The sequence below is a fragment of the Chelonoidis abingdonii genome, chromosome 5 (assembly GCF_003597395.2).
Source record: "Chelonoidis abingdonii isolate Lonesome George chromosome 5, CheloAbing_2.0, whole genome shotgun sequence".
Lineage (NCBI taxonomy): Eukaryota > Metazoa > Chordata > Testudines > Testudinidae > Chelonoidis > Chelonoidis abingdonii.
The window spans coordinates 74,080,462-74,103,144 of NC_133773.1; the positions used below are offsets into that span (position 1 = coordinate 74,080,462).

At 41.6% G+C, this 22,683-nt stretch overlaps 1 protein-coding gene across 2 annotated transcripts in view; it reads left to right on the forward strand.

Moving 5' to 3' along the window:
* The window catches only part of GALNTL6 (polypeptide N-acetylgalactosaminyltransferase like 6), a 919,665-nt gene that overhangs the window by 417,855 nt on the left and 479,127 nt on the right, over positions 1-22,683 (forward strand). For both annotated transcript variants that reach the window (XM_075066784.1, XM_075066785.1), the window contains exon 4: positions 1,428-1,566. In XM_075066784.1, coding sequence (XP_074922885.1) covers positions 1,428-1,566 — 139 coding nt within the window. The remainder of the gene's footprint in view (positions 1-1,427; positions 1,567-22,683) is intronic.

Below are 22,683 nucleotides of genomic sequence, written 5' to 3' on the forward strand. Positions count from 1 at the left end.
GTGGATTGTGGGTCAGGGAGTGGCCAGGTTACAGCTGCCAGTAGGTTGAAATTTTGGTTGCCTGGCATCTCTGAGAGCCCAGGTTCAAGTTGTGCCGATCCTTACAAATATGGAGAGTTTGTCATTACCACCATTCCCTCATACTTTATAAGCTTCAACAGGTACACTGTCCAATTCCACTGCTTTCCTCCATCATGTGAGGTGGTTGCTTGCACATATTTCCTTCAGCAGTTTCTTCACTTCCTCTTCATTGACCTGTTTCTCATAAAAGCTCTGCTATGTCCTAATGGTTTTGCTATCTTCCACCAGTACTCTTCCATTTTCATCTTTAGAGATCCCAAGTCCTCTATGCTTCTGTGCCTAGTCTTAGTTACTTTATATGTTATCTCCCTCCCCTTCATTGATAGTCCAGCATGTAAGGTTTTAAATGCCTGATCTTTAGTTTTCACAACAGCATTTTGCTGTTTTCCTTACCAGCTTGTATTCCTCAAACTTTCCACCAATCTTACTTTTTGCCATCACTTAAACCTTTCCTCTCTTTTCATTGCCTCATGCACCACATCTCCTTCTCATTAAACTTCTCTTTTCATTTGGCCACAGGCAGCTTGTGCACTTTCTGTAATACATTTTGGATATCTTCCCCCAAAACTCATTGATATCTTGAAGTAATTGTCTTGGTCATTGCGCAGCTTCCATAGGAGGTCATTCTTAAATCTCAGACTAACTTCTCTACCCATGCTTCTCTGCCATTTTATCCTTTGTTCAACAACTATTCTTTTGTCCTCCACTAGATTTTTCATGCTTACATCCATTACAAGCAATCTATGTTGGGCTGCAATCTGCTCTGCTGAGGTTACTTTGCAGACTCTCCTGTTTGTTTAAATCTCTTCCTATTCTTAGGAAATAATTGATCTGAGACTTGTTGCTACTGCTCTTTATACAATTAAATATACTCTTCCCTCTATACAAAGTACATATTGGCAACAATGAGACCATGGGCTCTGGCTAATGCTAAGATATCCTCATCAGCTCCATTTCTGGTTCCAAAGCTTTGTCCTCTATCACAATCATCGTAGTCCTTATCATAGACACGTATTTTCCCACATGTCTATGAGATCTGCTCCAATAATCAAGTGCTCAGCTTCAGCACTTCACTAATCACTTGCCCAGTGCTATCTGGAATTCTTCATTCTCCTCTATTTTACAACCAGCCTGTGGTGTTTACCTACATACAACATTAAATATTTGTTCTCTGTTCAGTGCTATTCTTTCACCAGCCAGTCTCACTTCATTTGGAAGCCACTACCTTGTTCTTTAATATTCTGCTATGATTATTCCTGTTCCATTTGTTCTTGTCTGCTGTACCAAATTTGAACTTTTTCTATGATGTCAAATAATAGAGACGTAACTATTTCATTTTGTTACAGGGAAAGGTGAGCATGGAAAGCCATATCCTCTAACGGAGGATGACCGAGATGATTCTGCTTATAGGGAGAATGGCTTCAACATACTTGTTAGTAACAACATAGCCCTGGAACGATCACTGCCAGACATTCGACATCCAAAGTAAGTACAGTATATTTGATCAAAGATTTCACTCTATGTATTCACTTATGTCTTTCTGGTTAAGTATTTCCCAGTCTAACAGGAAATGTGACTTTGTAGCTACGGTGCTGTGTGATTTAAGTATTTTGTCTAGGTTGGCGAAAAGTAGATATAAAACTATTTGCTGCAGTTAAATGGGCAAGCAGTGCAATAGTTTGGCAGCCTTATGTTAAGGGGTTGAGAGGTTTTCGGTTTGTAGTTTTTATGAGGTTTTTGTTTGAATCTGATTTGATCTCACAATAAATACTGTAAGCTGGTCCTGGGTGAATCCTGCAAACAATTTTAGTGAATATTAACTTGTATTTTTAAGCAAGCTTTTACTGTGTTTGCGCCCATATCCCATTTCCTTGAATATTCTACTTGTTTCATGGCAGAAATGGCTACAGAAACTATAAATTTTAAGTGAGGAGTGAATATTCTGAATATTCAGCAACTTATGCAGTTGATTATGTTCACTAGGAATCTGATTCCAATAGTTCTATTCTGTAAGTTTTAAAGCAAATAATGCAGAATATTCAGAGAGTGAAATTTGAACTCAAAAACACATAATTGTGCTAGAAACCTGATTCTAATTGTTCCATTCATCTAGCCAGGTAACAGAAATATACTCATATAACCAATCCAAATTAATCAAGACAATTCAAATTTCAAATGCTGACTCTTCACAACATATGGTTTACAATCTACATTACCAGGAATATTTGAAGAAAATAGTGAAACATTTAGAAAAATTAATAAACGTGAAATAAAAATCCTCTGATAATTTCTGATCAGAAAGAGGCAAGAATTTTTTTCAATTGCTCTACAATAAATTTGCATATCTTTGAAATGATAATGTATCTGTACGTTTTTTTCTAAATGATTCTCCAGGATTTCATTTTTGCTCAAAATGTTCTTCTATTTACAGAATGATTTCAACCTGAGTTATCAGGCAGTATTTTATTAGACAGAGAGAAATGTCATACTATCATAGAGCCTCCTGCTGCTATTGTTAAATGAGAGTTTGAAGAATCCCAGCAAATCTTTAGTGGGGAAGGGTCAAAAGTCCCACCTACAGAAGTAATGATAGACTGCAGTAGGAAAAAGTTGATGCAACCAGCAACAGTTTAGGATACTATGTAAGCGGAAAAGTTCAGAATAAGAATGGATGACTAACTAAATAACTTTTAACCTGTAGTGATCCCTTACTCTCAGCTGAGAGGAAGGTCACGCCATCTCCCTTCATCAGGCAACAGTATTCTGACTTGGGCCCCACTGGTCAGGGGCAAGCCAAAAGCAAACTATAGCTTGCAGTCCACTGACTGGGGCAAACAGTTAAATCTCGGGCTCTGGCCTGATCCTTAGGCAGAGCAACAAGCAGTCTTAGCGCTGAGCCTCCTGACTAGGGCTGACATTAATCAACAGTCTGGGCTCTGGCCCTCTGGATTTAGCCTTAGCCAGGAGACTCTAGGCTTATATTTACATTACAGACCTTACAGCAGCACAGCTATTCCCACTGGAGAGAACTCTCCCACCGGCATAATTAAACCACCCCCAACAAATGGCGGCAGTTATGTTGGTAGGAGACGCTCTCCTGCCGACATAGCGCTGTCCACAGCAGCGCTTTTGTCAATCAACTTACGTCAGTCAGAAGTGTGTGTGTGTTTTTTCATATCCCTGACCAACAAAACGCAGACAGCAATCTACAATCTAGGGCTCTGGCCCTCTGGATGAGGCAAAGAAATAAACAGTCTTTAGACTCAAGCCTCCTGGCTTAGGAAGACAGTAGTCAACAGTCTGGAGCCCACAACCAACAATCTGGGTACAGGCTTTCAGACCAAGAGTGAGTGTGCTGTCAATCCTCAAGTGTGGAGTAGCAGCAAAGGGGATAGGGAGACCTGGGCCCAGCTTATTCCACCAGATCCCAACTCAGGGCCCAATTACTTGTAGGTGGTCCTGCCACTGCGTCAGCAGGGAAACTGAAATCTGCAGCCTGGTTTCTCAGCAGCACAGCCAGACCAAAGTCTTGTTATTCTGGTCTACTTTCTGCCTCACTTAGTTGGTGTTGCTCCATCAAGCTGGGGCTCTGTCTCATCACCTCACCATTGGGCAGTGGCTACTTCAGCCACTCTTTGGGGTCCTCTGTCTCTTCACTCAGTAGGGCACTGGTCTGCTTTGCTGCTGGGCCCAGGGTCCCACGGAAGGCTCAGCTCTCTAGAAGAGACATCCGTCTTCTGTGGTGCAGCCACCACTGAGCTGCAGGACACACTCTTTATACTTGCTGACCTGCCCTGGTACTTCTGGTAAGGGTTTGGCTCCACCCATTAGAGGCAGGATAGTCATCCCTCGCTCTCAAGTTCAGAGGGAGGCCACTCTACCTCACTACAACCCATAAAAGGCCCTATTCCCACTTTTTTGAAGTCACTTACCTCTGGCAAATTATTGGCTCACTTTTGGCTGGGTGAAAAGAAAATATCAGAAAAGTAAATAAATGTTTCCTTTTCATTAGAAAGTTTACCACTTACAACTATTAGGACACTATTTCTCACATTTTACACAGAACTATCTCTAAAAATTTTTAAAACTGACCACTCCTATACTTTCATGTATCACCTCTGACAGCTGCCAGTACATCATATATTATTTGTCTGATTGGCTTTGCATGTGTCTGAAAGATCATAAGCAACTTGTACCAGGGAACCTATCTTATTTAATTGCAAGGAACCAAACACATCAGTAGTGATAAATAATAATTAGATCTAGTAGAAACTTTCAAATGCTGATTTGTTTGACAAAAAGGGCACATTTTTCAACCAGCTCTCATAATAGTGATAAGTATAGTGAATGTGGGGGCAAACCAAAAAACCTAATTAAAAACTAAAATGTGTGTGATATTTTTTCCCACATCGTCTTCCACTCACAATTGCTAAAAATTTCCCCTTCATCCCTGTTTGATGGCAGCCTCAAACTCCCCCTCTGTTTTAGCTTTCTACATCAGCTACCTCTTCAACACGGAATCATTTCTGGTTTTCATGCCAGGAAATCTTTACCTCAATCTACTACTTTCCTTTCCCCTACTCTTCTTTAGTAACTCTTACACCCACTGCAGGACAGACCAGCTCTGTCCTTACTTCGCCACCTCATGATGCATCAAACCCAAGGAAAATGGTCAGTCTTGAAAGTGTATAAACTCCTCAGGTGAGGGGAAATCACAAAAACTGAGAATTTCTTTATAGCAACCTTGAAATTCAAAAACAAGGACACAGACTATATAAATGCCAACACGATCAGGTAAATAAAGAATTTCAAAATGTACGGAGGAGGAATTAACCCAAAGAGAATTCCCAAAAGAATATATTTTATTGTTTTTCTGTATAAATACCATATTGTATGTATTTATTTTAAAAAGCAAGCAGTGTCCTTGTAGGACTGTATATTAATTTCCATATCCCAATGTCGATTTGCATAGGATTAATGCAAAGAACTAATCCTTTTTTTCCTAAACTGTATGTTTTAAATATTTTGTTTATGCCTTGTGGTTGGCAATATTATCCCCAGGTTGCCTGATATTATCTTCAGCAATTCCCATTGGCTAAGTATGTTTCCAGTAAGATGGAATTTTAATACATAATTGCACATCATCAAAGTCCCATTAAACTGCATTGTTGGCATGATAAATATGCTCATAAAGGAACCTCCTCTCTCCAACAGAATGTCGTAATTTGTGTTGGTGTTCAAAAGAGTGTGAATGGAAACAATGCAGAAAATCATTAGAGACAAAAGAAAGTTAAAGTGTCCATTTCTCCTGTTTTTGCCAGTATATCTGCTAGTAATTTTGTTTTTCACCCACTACTAGTCACATGGGGCATGACATTTCTCAGAATCTCCCCAGAAGCAAGGCATTGTCAGCAGTGACTTATTAGGAACCAGTCAGCACTATAGTGACTGATTTTTCTTTTTCTTAATAAGTGACTTTCACCCCAACGGCCTCATTTGGAAAACCACAATCCTCAGGCACCCAAATTATTCTCCTGTTCTGATTCAACCATATTATTGTACTATTCAGTGTAGCCCTGTATGATTGATTAGGCTTGGTAATATCTGTATGAATTGATTTGCAAAAGCAAACAAGGCTTAACTCTGACAGCCTTACTCACGTTATATAGTACCTTATTACACAAGTAATCCATTAGAAAATTGACTGCTCCAAATAGCTTAGTCTAAAGGAGAGAAATGATTTCCTGTGAAACTACTTGTGCAGTAAGATACATGTGAATTGGAGTGGCAGAATGAGACACTCAAGCTCTAATGTCCACTGCTCAGGCCTTGATCCAAAGCTCACTGTAGTAAATGGGAAGATTTCCATTGACTTCAATGGTTCTTGATTCAGTCCCTGTGTGAGTTGTCTTCCCTTGTACTTTTAGATAATAAACAGGGAAGGAACTTGATAACTGGTACTGACCTGTTGTTGTACAGCACAGTATATGTTTATAGCACTATTCTCGTGATGATACATGATTATTAAAATAGAAGTCTTTTAACATGGAATGAGCTGATCTTTTAGAAATTTGAAAAAGGTATTTCATCCCCATTGCTGGCTATTTTATTATATTTGAGGAAGGTAAGTAATATGCTCATTTACAAATAGATTTATTTTTGTAAACTAAAACTCTATGCCAAGTAAACATAGTGATTATACCCATTAATAAATTATATGCTACAATTTGAGAGCGATTATCCTAAATATATATACCATGTTGGCCTGTTTTGTCAGATCTCACAAATTAAGCAGATTTGGGTGTGGTCAGCAGGAGGGCTAGGAGATTAATGGAAGGCTTGTCTACACAAAGAAGTTTACTGACAACTATAGTAGTATAATTATGCCTCTATAGTTATAACTGATGCTTAAGAGGAAATAAATTTGCCTAATATACATGTGCTAAACTTAACTATATTTAATGAGACTCTTGGATGTAATGAATTCTTAAAGTAGATTTCTTTTTCAATTACATTTTGATATGAAGATAAAAGCAACATAAACAGCATAAGAATTTATTCTAATTCTTATTTATTTTGGCATTCTGTGTATGTTCACATTTTATTAATTGGCTAAGAAAACTGCATCTACTTCCCCTTCAAAAAGAGAAAAATCAATTTTAATTTCCATTTTTAGTATAACAGTTAAAAAGCTGGGGGAAAAAATCAATAAAATTGCCAAAACCAGACCCCTTCTCCCACACCCCTGTTCTTATTCTGTTCTTTTCTCAGGCAAAACTCCTATTAGGGTCAATCAGGGAGTTGAAGCTAAGATTTAAAAAGAGATTGTGCAGTTACATTAGGGTAACCAGACATCCTGATATTAGTGGTTTTGTCTAATGTATACAACTATTACCGCTCCCCTCCCCTGAAAAAAAGTGTCCCAGTTTTTCACACTTGCTATCTTATCCCGCCTCCCCCCCCCCCAAGTGACATTAGCCAGCACAGGCTGGTTAGGAATCCTGGGAATTAGAGCCATGGACAGCAACATGATTTTGTTTCGGTTCTAGTGACTTAAGTAAAGCAATCCCTTTGAAATTCACTGCAGACCTATTTCTCCTCTGCCATGAGACACTGAGGTGTTTATAGGGGCGAATCTAGGTATTTTGCCACCCCAAGCACGGCAGGCAGGCAGCCTTCGGCGGCTTGCCTGCGGGGAGTCCCCGGTCCTGCGGATTCGGTGGCAGGCCTGCGGGAGATCCGCTGAAGCCACAGGACCAGTGGACCCTCCGCAGGCATGCCACCGAAGGCAACCTGCCTGCCGGCCTGGCAGCAACTGGAAGAGCTCCCACCATGGCTTGCCGCCTCAGGCACGTGCTTGGCGTGCTGGTGCCTGGAGCCGCACCTAGGTGTTTAGTCACTAGCTTCAGTGGAACCAGATTCATGACCTGAATATTTTAGGTGTGTCTTTTTTTAAAGAAAAAAAGGTGGTAGGATAGAGGAAAAGATATTGTCGGGAAGCTAGTCAGGTTTTTTTAAACTTGCCACATCTAATAAAAAATATAATATAATCTTTTAGCCCCCAGTAGAGGTTTTGCTTGAGTAAGGAAGCAATATTGCATCCAATGAAGTGGGTATTCACCTACGAAAGCTCATGCTCCAAAACGTCTGTTAGTCTATAAAGTGCCACAGGACTCTTTGCTGCTGAAGCAATATTGTGTAACATTCTCAAAATAAGGGGAACAATTTTTCAATATATGAGGTTTGTAATGTTCATGGTGGAGAAAGAGAGGAGATCTGTTGCAGTAAATGCAGCTCTTTATTGAGATATTGGTCATGAAGAAATACCTATCATGATCCCAGATTATCCACACACCTTAGGCAAAATTTAAGAAGTCATGAAAGGGATTATTGACTGCACTACGCAATACAACAAGCACTAGGAAGAAGCTCATGATTACTACTTCACTGAGCAATTGACTGACAAAGTTGACATTGTGACATGCCTCCTGGAAGTATAGTTTCATGGATGGTATTTCTTGGAATGACAAAGTTTGTTAAGGATATACATGAGCAGCAGTTTCTAGGTAAGCAGAGGGGGAAAAAAAACTATATTTCCCTTCCTCAAGTGCAATTCAGTCTGATATGAATCCAGCCAATAATGTCCACAACAACAGGGTAGAGATTAGGTTATTCTAGACCGCGTTAGGTATGGAGAAGGTAGAGGGGGTATATAGGTTTTGTTGTTGTTTTTTGTTTTTGTTTTGCAGGTGACTCAAGGTAAGAGCTGGTTGAAATACTTGTGAATAACTTATCTTACAAACTCAGCCCTTTCTTCTGCTTTCAAATTATCTGCAAATAGGGAATTTTTTCAAATTTGACGTTTATTATTCAAATAATTAACTGAGAGCAAACTGTAGCCTATGGTTCATTGAAAAACAGGTCACTGAATAGCTGATGTTCCTTAGCTATTCTCTGGACACCTAAAGCACAAGGAGTAAAATCTTGATCCTACTGAAGTCAATGGCAAATTTCCATAGTATTGTTTCTGGTTGGATAACCTAACATCTACTAACTGGAGGATTTTTTTTTACTGTTTGCAAATAGTCTGTAATTTCAAACTACTGGAAAACTAATAAAAACATCTTTACAAAATGGTCACCAGAATACTCAGACACAAATATTTATTTCCATCAGTTTTTGTGATGCCTTTGCTTTCTGTGAAAATTCTGGTGGAGGGAATGAGGCAGAAGTCTCCCTCATTTGAAAGTTTATAAATATATATTTTAAAGCAACAAATTGTAAATTGCTAGGTTTTAGTTGCAAGAGTAGGCAACCAATTTTACTGTGTTCACCCAGTTTTACTCCAGATACATCTCACCACAGAATTGGTATAGGGACAAATGGGGATTTGTTTTGTAACAGTTCATATGTAATTTGAAATAATAATTTACATCTTTAACTACTTATATGGTCGTCATCTCTGTAGTACCAGAGCGCCTTTCAAGTATTTAAAAATGGGAATAATAGCTATCTGTCTCTTGCTTTCAGTTTTCCCTCCCTGTAAGAGAAATAGGATGATTGGTTTATAGGTAGTTTGCTTGCTTGCTCGTGTTTGTTAGAGTGGGTGAGTGTGTTGGTATGAAGACTGTTGAGGAAATGAGTCTTACATTTATTTCTGAAAGTGGTCAGTTCCGTGGTGGTCATTAACTCTAGTATGAGTTCCATAGTCTAGGTCTAGCTCCTGTTAAACTTTTGTGTCTCATACTCACAAGCCTTCTCCTATTGGCTCACAGTGTCAAAGTTTCAGTGGAAATAGCCACCATAGGACGTCACAGTTGCAGAGGAAGAGACATTCTCTCAGGTAATTAGGGACAGCCTATCAGGGTTTGAATATTGGGACACAGACTTGAACAGGATGCTATAATCAGTGGGGAGCTAATGAAGAGAATTAAACATGTGGATGATGTTTTTGCAGTGACTTTGTTGTTAGACAGCAAGAACATGCTGCATTTTGCACTACTGGGAACTTTTTTTTAGGGCTTTTTTAGATTTCATAGGTTGCAATAATCAAATCTGAAAGTCATTTGTGCATTGATCTCTATGATTAGGTTTGTGTCTAATAGGCTGAGTCACAACGTTTTGGATAATCGCAGCTGAAAATAGAATTTTTTTTTGATGTCATAGCTATTTTAGTTTTCAAGTACCACTGAAGCCTGACTGGCAAATGGAGGGAAAATGCTGATTTTGAGGTACGTTAGAAGCACTTTCTTCTTATTGACATTACCTTACTCAGCCAGTTGCTCTTCATCCAGGTCTTCCTTTGGAGTAGGCATTGAGAAAGCTGGGAGATAATGCTGAGTACATTTGATGTAAAGGGAATGTAGGTCCAGATGTCATCCTTGCACTGTTGGCACTTATGCCCAAATTTTCTTACTGGCTTTTCCAACTGCTTTATGAAGTTGCTGAATAATATGATGGAGAACATGGACTTTGTGGAACTCTAAGTGAACGATTTGGAAATGGAGCTGTTATCTATAATGTTTCTATGAGTTTCAGCTGATATTAAGGAACAGAGAGACAAGGTGGAAGTGGTGATGTCTTTCTGGACATTTCAATCATTTCAGGCCACTTCCCTTCAATCTGCAACTTCTTGGAAAGGACCAGAGAGAGTTTGTAAACAGTAATAATCTTGTTGCTTTGCCAAACAAAGGCATGGGAAGGAGGAGAGAGAGAAACTCAGTTTTATCCATACCAACTAAGTATTTAATCTAATAAATAATCTGAAATAATGCATTGTTGTTGTAACTGTGTTTGGTCCCAGGATATTAGAGCTCCTCCATGTTCTAGTTGCTTTAACTCTGATTCTATGGCAACAACATCTGAAATGTGGCCATAGATCCAGTTGTACAACCCCTTATTCATTATAACTTCGACATGCTGGGGAACAGGCCACAGACTTTTGTAATGAGTTACTCAGGTCAAAGCCCAAGTCTCTGTTGTTACTCTAATAATTCTATGAAGGTTTTTTAAACAAAAAAGGGCTGCCCTTCACTGGTATATAAGGAGTTAAAGCAACCCTGGGGAGGCTGCCTGGGAGGCAGCCAATAAGGAAAAGTCTTGTAGTGCCAGCCAATTAGGGGAAGGCTTATTGGAGGAGCCAATCAGTTCCAGGCTGGCCCATATAAGAAGGAGCTGCTGAGCAAAGCAGAGGCAGTCTCTCCCTGGCGTTTTGAGGAGGGAGGACTGGCTGTTCTGAAGGAGGGAGAAGAAATAGAACCATGGTCCAAGTACTGCTGGGCTGGGCCAGAAGCATACGAGTCAGCTCCCAGCTGACCGCTACCAGACTGAGGGCCTGATTCAAGGGCAGAGAAGGCACTAGAGCTGAGGGGAAGTGGCCCAGAGAAACAGACGGCAGAGATTGGAGGTGACCCTGTTGCTACTGATGCAGGTGGCTAGACCCTGTACTGCAGCCTGCCACTGCTGGCCCCCTGGAAGGTTGGGGGGAGTGAACCAAGTGGGGCACAGCTGGAGGACTATGTCTAGAAGAGGACACCGCAGTCCTGAGAGCAACATGGGTCCTGATGGCAGAAGTTAAAGCAGTGAGACACAACTAGATGAAGGTGCACTAGCAAACCCAAGATAATTCCAGGATGGCCAGCAGAAGGTGCCGCTGTTATGAGTGACATGCCCCATTACATGTTGTAGAGAGTGCAGACATACTGTCATCCCTGATATACGGGGAAGATAGAGGATGGTGGGGACTATTGCCTGGTATAGACGTTTGAGAGACTAAGATACAGATATGGTGGAGAAAATGGAATCAGAGGCCTTCTTTGCGAAGGGTTCTGGGGCCTTCCTGAACTGGACTCCAAAGTTGGTGCCCCTGCAGAAAGGGGTCAACAAGAAGCAAGGGCAATTTCAGATCCTTCTACAGCAGGTGCTCACAGCCCAACAGAGACAATAGGAGGCAAAGGAGTATCTGAAGAATTGAATGTTTGGACTAGCAAAGCAGCAGCTGTACCTGTCTAAGTCACTGCGGGGGAGGTCTGTAACAATAGCAGGAAGCAAGAGCAGAATTCATGCCCCAGGACCAGGAGGCCAGGAGAATGTTTTGCCTGTAGGTCGCAGGAAAACTTTGAGTGCCCCTACGGGAGTGAGGAACAGAGGCCTCATATGGGGAACAGGAAAGCAAAAGAGTCCAAGAGAGATCCCTGTTTTGAAGAGAACAGGGAGGCACTGGGCATGTTGGACATATAGGCGACAAGGACTTGTGCAGAGGCAGTGCCCTCTGGGTTGTAGGGGTAAGATTAACCAAGAGGAAGAGGCCAAGCAAAAGGAGAAGGACAAATAAGAACATAAGAACGGCCGTACCGGGTCAGACCAAAGGTCCATCTAGCCCAATATCCTGTCTACTGACAGTGGTCAATGCCAGTTGCCCCAGAGGGAGTGAACCTAACAGGCAATGATCAAGTGATCTCTCTCCTGCCATCCATCTCCATCCTCTGACAAACAGAGGCTAGGGACACCATTTCTTACCCATCCTGGCTAATAGCCATATATGGACTTAACCACCATGAATTTATCCAGTTCTCTTTTAAAAGCTGTCATAGTCCTAGCCTTCACAACCACCTCAGGTAAGGAGTTCCACAAGTTGCCTGTGTGCTGCGTGAAGAAGAACTTCCTTTTGTTTGTTTGTTTATTTGTTACAAGTTTGTTTGTACTTATGGGAATAAGTAAATAACTTTTCCTTATCCACTTTCTCCACATCACTCATGATTTTATACACCTTTATCATATTTCTCCCTTAGTCTCCTCTTTTCCAAGCTGAAGAGTCCTAGCCTCTTTAATCTATCCTCATACGGGATCCGTTCCAAACCCCTGATCATTTTAGATGCCCTTTTCTGAACCTTTTCTAGTGCCAGTATATCTTTTTTGAGATGAGGAGACCACATCTGTACGCAGTATTCGAGATGTGGGCATACCATTGATTTATATAAGGGCAATAATATATTCTCTGTCTTATTCTCTATCCCCCTTTTAATGATTCCTGACATCCTGTTTGCTTTTTTTACCGCCTCTGCACACTACGTGGACATCTTCAGAGAACTATTCACAATGACTCCAAGATCTTTTTCCTCACTCGTTATAGCTAAATTAGCCTCCATCATATTGTATGTATAGTTGGGATTATTTTTTTCTAATGTGCATTATTTTACATTTATCCACATTAAATTTCATTTGCCATTTTGTTGCCCAATCACTTAGTTTTGTGAGATCTTTTTGAAGATCTTCACAGTCTGCTTTAGTCTTAACTATCATGAGCAGTTTAGTATCATCTACAAACTTTGCCACCTCATTGTTTACCCCTTTCTCCAGATCATTTATGAATAAGTTGAATAGGATTGGTCCGAGGGCTGACCCTTGGGGAACACCACTAGTTACCCCCACCATTCTGAGAATTTACTATTAATTCCTACGCTTTGTTCCCTGTCTTTTAACCAGTTCTCAATCCATGAAAGGACCTTCTCTTTTATCCCATTACAGCTTAATTTCCGTAAGAGCCTTTGGTGAGGGACCTTGTCAAAGGCTTTCTAGAAATCTAAGTACACTATGTCCACTGGATTCCCCTTGTCCCCATGTTTGTTTGAGCCCTTCAAAGAACTCTAATAAATTAGTAAGACACGATTTCCCTTTACAGAAACCATGTTGACTATTGTTTCAACTAATTTGCGCGGTACTGACGTAAGACTTACCGGCCTGTAATTGCCGGGATCACCTCTAGAGCCCTTTTTAAATATTGCTGTTACAATAGCTAACTTCCAGTCATTGGGTACAGAAGCCAATTTAAAGGACAGCTTACAAACCTTAGTTAACAGTTCAGAAACTTCACATTTGAGTTCTTTCAGAACTCTTGGGTGAATGCCATCTGGTCCCGGTGACTTGTTAATGTTGAGTTTATCAATTAATTCCAAAACCTCCTCTAGTGACACTTAAATCTGTGACAGTTCCTCAGATTTGTCACCTACAAAAGCCGGCTCAGGTTTGGGAATCTCCCTAACATCCTCAGCCGTGAAGACTGAAGCAAAGAATCCATTTAGTTTCTCTGCAATGACTTTATCGTCTTTAAGCGCTCCTTTTGTATCTCGATCGTCAAGGGGCCCCACTGGTTGTTTAGCAGGCTTCCTGCTTCTGATGTACTTAAAAAACATTTTGTTATTACCTTTGGAGTTTTTGGCTAGCCGTTCTTCAAACTCCTCTTTGGCTTTTCTTATTACACTCTTGCACTTAATTTGGCAGTGTTTATGCTCCTTTCTATTTACCTAACTAGGATTTGACTTCCACTTTTTAAAGGAAGTCTTTTTATCTCTCGCCTTGTCTTTTACATGGTTGTTAAGCCACAGTGGCTCTTTTTAAGTTATTTTACTGTGTTTCTTAATTTGGGGTATACATTGAAGTTGGGCCTCTATTATGAGAGGGTCGTGGCCAAGAGGAGACAAAGGGCATGCTTCCAGTGCCATGAGAAGGACCATATAAAAAGGCGTTGCCCCCAGAGGAGAAGGGGGGGATGCCTGAGTGCTGGGCTTAGTGCAAGGGGGCAGTGAGGACCGGGGCCCTGATAGACAGCTATCTCCCACATCCAGCAGGGAGAGGTAGGGAGGTGATGAGTAAGATGAGTGGGGCAGAGAGGACCGAGAGAAACGGGGACCCATGTGGGAGTAGGACAAGCTACGGTGGGAACTCAGACCCTGGAAGAGGGAGATAGGCTGCTCCTTTTGGTGGAGAGCCTGTGGCAGGAGAGAGACACCCTGTGGGACCAGCTGCAAGGGAAGCTGGGAAGATAGGGGAAATAACTTCCCCCTCCCCTTTGGTCTGTGGTCTTAAGGGGGAGGGAGTGTGATGAGGTGGCTCCCCTTAACTGGTATATATGGGGTTAAAGCAACCCTGGGGAGGCAGCCAATAAGGAAAAGGCTTGTAATGCCAACCAATTAGGGGAAGGTTTATTGGAGGAGCCAATCAGAGCCAGACTGGCCCATATAAGAAGGGGCTGCTGAGCAAAGCAGATATGGTCACTTGAGGAGGGAGGACTGGCTTCCCTGAAGGAGGGAGAAGAGATAGCACCATGGTCCAAATAGTGTTGCGCAAAGTCAGGAAGCATAAGTGAGCTCCCAGCTGACTGCTGCCAGACTATGGCCCTGATAGAAGGGCAGAGAAGGTGCTAGGGCTTTAGGGAAGTGGCCCAAGGAAACAGACTGCAGGGGCTGGAGGTCACGAAGCGTGTGACTGCTGGTTCTCCCCCCACTCCCTTTGGCCCCAATTGCCACTGACACAGGTGGCTAGACCCTGGACTGCAGCCTGCCACTGAGGCAAGTGGTTGGATAGAGGACTGCAGGCCACCCTAAGTAGGGCACAGCCAAGGGCTGTGTCCAGCAAACGTCGTCATGGTCCTGAGAGTGATATGGGTCCCGATGGCAGAAGCGATGTCAACGAGACACCACTAGGTGAAGGTGCATCTGCGAACCAGAGCTAATTCCCAGGATGGCCAGCAGGAGGTGCCATGGTAGTGAGTGATGTGCCCATTGCAGATTAATAAAAGATAATTAAGCAACTTCAAGGAAGATAAATATATAGAAAAGTTGTGAGATTATTAAAAATATAAATATCTTTGCATATTATATTTGTGCTGTACTAGTGCCTAGACACCATTTAGGCACATGTGAAGTCTAAACTCAATCAGGGAATGAGTCCGTGAATTTATAGTGCTTGAATAACAAATATGCTGCCCTCACTGGGCACTTATGTTGTACAGGCCAGTATCCATTCAGAAAATGGTGGTAAAGCTCTGAATGAGTGTTTAAATTTAGTATTATGTTGGCAGAAATTTCTGAAGTGCAGTCAGGTTTCACGCACTCATACTTGCTCACTGCCCAGCTGAGAGCTACAGTGAAAATGAAGATTTTTCTTCCCCTTCCCTCTGCTTGCACCCAAAGTAACTTTACAGACTTGTCAAATGGAAATAGAAATTACCACTTATCACTACTTTATCAAGTCCATCTGACAAGGCTAGACAGAAACACAGTATAACTGAAGCTGGCCACTGTAAATTGAATACTTTAACACTCTGAGACAATTATTATGTAAATCTTCACTAGAAAAATGTTTTGTACAAGGTGTTTTTGTTTTAGGATTTTTGTTTGTTTTGTTTTTTGCATGGTTGTCGTTAGCCTGATGCCAGGCAGGCACTGTATTCTCTGAAATATGATTTCAGCTAGGAAAGAATGTGTAGACAAAAACTCAAAAGAAAATTGAAACTATTTTTCTTCTTTGTTCTGACTTAGTCTGGCATGCTTTTATAAGAATTAAAAGAGAGAATATTGTGCTTAGTCTACTTTTATGATCTCTTAGCTGCTACAGCAAGTTGCTTCCTAAAATGTTTTGCAGACAACCTTCGCTGCACTTAACTTTTCCTGTGCCATTATCCATCAGAAAGGGCAGTTTTACAAGGCAGTTGATAAGTCTCGAGAAGGCGTAAAACCTGGTAGCTGGCCAATGTACTGCCACTGGTTTCCCTTAATGTGTATAAAATGTTGTTGTTATAACCACAGGGTCAAACAAATTGCAGCTTTTATGAATTGACTTTTGCTATAAACTGACTGAAATGGTGCCTGCGCTGCCCTCCTTTCTCATCATTTTAGAAACTCATTTTCTTTCAGTGCTTTTCTAAAGAGCTTTGTTAGGTCTCTTAGAGATACTAACGCTCATAGTTTTGAAGTTGCACATCTTCAAAGATTTTATTAAACATGGAGATTTTATTAATGATCATTTTTACCTCATTAATATTTGCATGAAATACGATCCTATAGTCAGGAAATTCAGGAGAATGAAAAACAGATATAGGGAAGGATTTTAAAGCAGAAGGTAACTTGTAATTTTAAGTGGTGAGGATTAACCTCCTTCTCCCTGGTCCCCAAAATACCAAGCATTTATTAGGACCCTGTATAGTGTTAAACATCCTCCATGCCAAATAACTAATATTCAGAATTGGCCCCATTCAGCCTAACCCCCAGTGCAATTCTGAATCCTTTTCCTCATCCTCCCCATACCTGTCAAACAATAAAGGGTACACATGAAAGGTAAGTCAGCCTCCAAAATTTTAAGACTCCCCTTTTTCCTCCAGGCCTAATAGAGGCCACTGATTGTCTCCCAGGCCTCCTCATAGCTCTGGGAGCAGCCTCTTTTGATTCTCTCATCTACACTAGACACCAGAACAGTGAGTTCTGATATTACAGTTTCCGCTTACAAACATACAGTTTCTTAAATTCCTGTCCTTACTTCTTATTAACCTAGAAACAGGCCTACAGAATGCTGTGAAGAAGGTGGGGGAAAAACCACCAGGCACCTCCATCAGTTTTGCCCTGAGGGAAAAATTCCGTCTTGATTGTCAAGACTAGTAATTGGTCAGAACTGCAGCATTCTGGAAACACACTTCAAAGTATACCTCCATACAGGGCAGAGGGAGTGGGATATCAACCAGGGCTGGTGCTACCATTAAGGCAAACTAGGCAGTTGCCTAGGGCGCCAAGATTTGGGGGCACCAAAAAATGATGCCCTCAATTTTTTTTAAGCGTCCTGGGCTGGGGTGCCGGCAGCACGCTGACATGTGCGGCTCAGACTCCCTCTCACAGCACAGCGGCCGCTCCAGGCAATTATTGTCATTGCTGGTGGGGGCATTGGCGGCTGGGCAGAGCTCCGCTTAGCGCTCATGTGGCACAAGCCCAGTGACAGGCGCAACAGAAGGGTTTCGGCTCAGCCTCTACCAGAGGTGAAAGTAAGGCAGTGAAGTCCGGTACGCCGTACCGGCAAGAGCCAGTATGCTGTGCCAGAATGCACTGGCTTCCGCAGCCGGGATTAAAAGGGCTCTGGGCTCCCTGCAGCGGTAGGGAGGTCCGAGCCCTTTAAATCCCACCCACAGCTCCGGGCCCTTTAAATCCTGGCCCTAGCCCCCGAGCCCATTAAATCCCATCTGGAGCTGCGGTGGGGATTTAAAGAGCCCGGAGCTCCGCAGCGGCTGCTGCCCCAAGCCCTTTAATTTGCCCGTGAGCCCCAAGGGCTCCCAGCCACCTCTGCAGGTGGGAGCCCCAGGTTGATTTAAATATATATGTGTATAATGTATGTGATTTATTGGAGGGGGGAGCACAAGGTGGAAGTTTCACCTAGGGCACAAAATATCCTTGCACCAGCCCTGATATCAACCATGGCAGAATGATTGTTGGATGCTCTGATGGGGCAGCGAGTGAGGGCAGGAACAGATCAATCTGCATTTTAGCAAACAGCATAGAATCTCTTTCACCATGAGACTCCATGTCTCTGTTCTCACAAGCAGAATGAACTTTATCTAAGGGTAACCCTCAGGGAAATGCATTTTAAAGGGTGACTGAACTATAAAAGTGAGGGACAAAACACCTCAAAAGTGTGTGCACTTACGCTCTCACACACCTTAGAGAACAAAGGAACCAGCCCCTTGACTCTGGGGACAGATCCTGAGCTGAGAATTTGGTCAGCCATGTTGCTGGGAACCTGTGGTTAAGGATTTTATCTTGAATCAAGTCTAGCTTGTTAACTTTTAGCTACTGTGAAGCATTTTGTCTTTTCCTTGTAACCATTTCTGACTTTAATACTTTATAATTGTGTTTTATTATTATTCTAAACTAATCCAATGCTGTATTTAAACTCTATGGTAATTCCAGTTGAAAGCAGCAAACTGTTGAATATAGACCTTTTACGGGGGAAATGGGCTTTTATATCTGAACTGTCCAGGAGAGGGCTTGAAAGTGTAAAACATACATTTTGGGAAAATTTGGGACTGGGGATGTGTTCGGGTCACCCTGTGAGGCTTTTGTAGACCTGGATGTGGCTGGTGTTACTGACAGGCAGCTGGGGTCACAGTTGCTGGGCCAGGCTTTAGACACTCAGAGTTTGACCTACTTGCTGGTTAGCTGTTTGTGAGCGGCCCATGTTGGGACCTAAAATGGCAAAGCATTGTGAGGCACCCAAGGCAGTGACACAACCCTTTACTGGGCTAGATCGCATTTGCAATGTGAGGTCATAATTCCTTAAAGATCTTCTGACCATATGTGATATGCCCAGCAAAGTCTTCTGAAAATATCGAGGGTCAAATGTTCTGCTCAACTAGCAAAAGAGAGAAAAACACACTCACCAACTGGGTATCTGGCCCATGAAGTTTCCTCTTATCTACACAGATGACTGTTGTCACAATAACCTGTAATATTAAGTGTTGATGGGAAAAGTTGCAAAAGGGAGACAGTCTGAATTAGTGCAAACAAAAGGGCTTACAGAATGTAACTCAAGGACTGTTAAGATCATGCTTAGTAAACAAGACAAGTGTGGAACCACATATCATTGAGCGAAAATTAGTGTGTTGGAAACTGGGCCTGATTCATGGACAAAATCCTGGGAGAATGGGTTATTCTGTCCACCACTCCCTTTTTGATTCCTCAACGAAAGAGTTTTGAGGGAGAAAAATTGGCTGCCAGAGCCAGCTTCACCATCATGGCTGTCACCCCACCATATTCTGGGACCCAGACCTCCTTCATCCTAATCCTGAGAGATTTATAGATTTTCTGCTTCAACAAGAAAACTACACGAGTTCATCAGCCAAATACTCAACTGGTGTCAACAGAACTATGTTGATTTACAACAGTTGAAGATTTTGTCCTAGATTCTCTTTTGTTAATAAATAAGACTATATTTACCACAGGAAACTGCTTCTAATATTTCACTGTCCTATGAAAACTGGTACAAAGTGTGCAGGCAACATGCAGAATGCATCTTGTTATATTTGTACTCTTTCTTTCCCTTTTCTACTGTACAAGGCTACATACATTTTTACTAAGTTATGTATATGAACTATCCAATAATTCCTGACATCATGGTATGTTATAATTGGTGTTCTTGCCTGTCTCCTCCTTCAGTGTCTCTACCAAGGCATTTTGGATTTCAGTTATATCACATTAAAATAACAAAGGCAAAATGTACTTTGAGCTTATATTTAATTATATTTGAATCTATAAGTTTAACAGAATGTATTAAAATTTTGACTAAGAAATTGACATTCTGTTAACCACAACTAGTGAACCTATTATTCAACATTGTAAAAATGCAGGCAATGCAACTGCAAAGTTCATCAATGATTTTATCACCTATTTTAGATTTATACATACAAAAGACATGCATTTAAACACGAGAGATTTCTGACCATTTGGAATACAGTAACTGACTTTGAATTAATTAGTATTAAATAGAAGACTTCTATAATGTAGGATTGATTAATACAACCCCATTTTACATTAGCTGAGATTTTATTACATTAATGCTTTATATTAGATATCTCTTTTTATGCCTATTATGTCATTTGTATTATCTTTTAAAATTCAGTAAGGATGTTATATGAAATTGAAGAGTCTCACCATAAAGTCTGCAAAAACTGTGACAGTTAAATGTAGATCATGAATCCTTGCATCTCTGCTTTCCCTGGTTAACTTGCACGGTGCAAACAGACCAGAGAGGTAATCCTTCTCCTTTTAATGCACGCATTCTTGTAGTAAAAGCACACTATTTAAACTGGCCAATCATAAACAGCAACTAAATGGACACACAGTCAATAAACTAGATTTCCCCAAAAGCCATGGGCCTAAGCCTTAAGGACAAAGCCTAACCTACACTCTCTTCTTCGAAGCACAAGACACTCCAGTGATTGACTGTGCTTTGATTAAAGAGCACGCCAAACTGCAAAACTTCCAGGATGGGGAACAACTTTTCTGGGACCACCGGCTGTACTATTGCAAGATAAGGTTAAATTTAACAATAGTGTATCTTCTCTTGGCTATTCACCAGCTGCTGTGAGGTGATCCAGCCACTGGACAGTGTGTATTTTAAGACTCCAGAGTCTGAACAGAGACCAGGCATTATCCCTATTTTAAGGCATCTTAGCATATTCTGAAGGTGAAGATCTTTTATCACCCCATCCTGAGAGTTGCAGCTGCATGGCCCACTGTCCAGTCCCTGAAACCAGTGCTGAGCACTCAGACTATGCCCAAAGCTAATACATTCTTTCCCAGAACTCTACCCAAAGGTGTGAGCCTTTTGGTTTATCTATTCAAGCAGGCATGTGAGAGGTGAAACACAAAAAATGGATACTTTGCACATGAGTTGACAGCACTATTTTCCCTTGTTGCTTTTCTGTCCCGACAGCCTGAATCTGATATGCTCTGACATGTCATAATAACATCCAGTTTTGGTTTTATTTTCAGTCTCTCATAATCTGGTTCAGACAGAATATTAACCTGAGGGCAGGTGGGGAAACAAGGAGTCCAGTGCGACCTTAAAGACTAACAGATTTATTTGGGCATAAGCTTTCATGGGTAAAAAACATCACTTCTTCAGATGCAAGGAGTGAAAATTACAGATGCAGGCATTATATAATGGTGTTAAATTTGCAAATGAATTTTATTTCTGCTGTTTCTCTTTGAAGTCTGTTTCTGAAATTTTTTTGTTCAGCAGTAGAATGTCCAGGGACATTATAGAATGTCCAGAGAGATTGAAGTGTTCACCTACTGGCTTTTCTGTTACCATTCTTGATATCTGATTTGTGTCTATTTATTCTTTATATAGGGACTGTCCAGTTTGGACAATATTCGTGGCAGAGGGGCATTGTTGGCACATGATGGCATATATAACATTAGTAGACGTGCAGGTGAATGAGCTCTTGATGGTTTGGCTGATGTGGTTGGGTCCTCTGATGATGTTTCTAGACTAGATATGGGGACAGAGTAGGCAACGAGGTTTGCTACAGGGATTGGTTCCTAGGTTGGTGTTTCTGTGATGTGTGGTGTGCAGTTGCTGGTGAGTATTTTCTTCAGGTTGGGGAGTTGTCTGTAAGCGAGGACTGGCCTGTCTCCCAAGGTCTTGAAAGTGAGGGATCGTTTTCTAAGATAGGTTGTAGATTGTTGATAATGCGCTGGAGAGGTTTTAGCAGGAAGCTGCATGTGATGGCCAGTGGTGTTCTATTATTTTCCTTGTTAGGCCTGTCCTGTAGTAGTTGATTTCTGAGTACCTGTCTCACTCTGTCAATCTGTTTCCTCACTTCCCCAGGTGGGTATTGTAGTTTTAAGAATGCTTGATAAAGATCTTGTAGGTGTTTGTCTCAGAGGGATTGGAGCAAATGTGGTTGTATCTTAGGGCTTGGCTGTAGACAATGGATCGTATGATGTGTCCTGGATGGAAGCTGGAGGCATATAGGTAAGTATAGAGGTCAGTCAGTTTCCGGTATAGGGTGGTGGTTATGTGACCTTCACTTATTTGCACTGTAGTGTCCAGGAAATGGATCCCTTGTGTGGACTGGTCCAGGCTGAGATTGATGGTGGGGTGGAAATTGTTGAAATCCAAGTAGAATTTTTCCAGGGCCTCCCTTCCGTGGGTCCATATGATGAAGATGTCATCAATGTAGTGCAAGTAGAGGAGGGGTGCTAGGGGACGAGAGCTGAGGAAGTGTTCTTCTAAGTCAGACATAAAAATGTAGGCATAATGTGTGGCCATGTGGGTACCCATAGCAGTGCCACAGACTTGAAGGTATAAGTTGTCCCCAAATCTGAAATGGTTGTGGGTGAGGACAAAGTCACAAAGCTCAGCTACGAGACGTGCTGTGGCCTCATCAGGGATAGCTTGTAGTTCATCCTCGTGTGGAATATTGGTGTAAAGTGCTTCTACATCCATGGTGGCCAGGATGGTGTTTTCAGGAAGATCACCAATGCATTGTAGTTTCCTCAGGAAGTCAGTGGTGTCTCGAAGATAGCTGGGAGTGCTGGTAGCGTAATATTAACCTGAACTCCTGTGTCCAGTTTCAGTGGAATAATCAATTCAGTGTGATAGGCAGTATCCAGTCCCTCTCATCAGGCTTGCTAGAGCTCACATCTATGAAATGCTCCTCAACCAGATTGTCTTTAACTGAATACATTTGACTTTTCTGCATTTGGGATCTGCAACATTTTGCAAAATGATTATTTTCTCCACATTTATGACAGTTTCCCAAAGGCAACACATTGT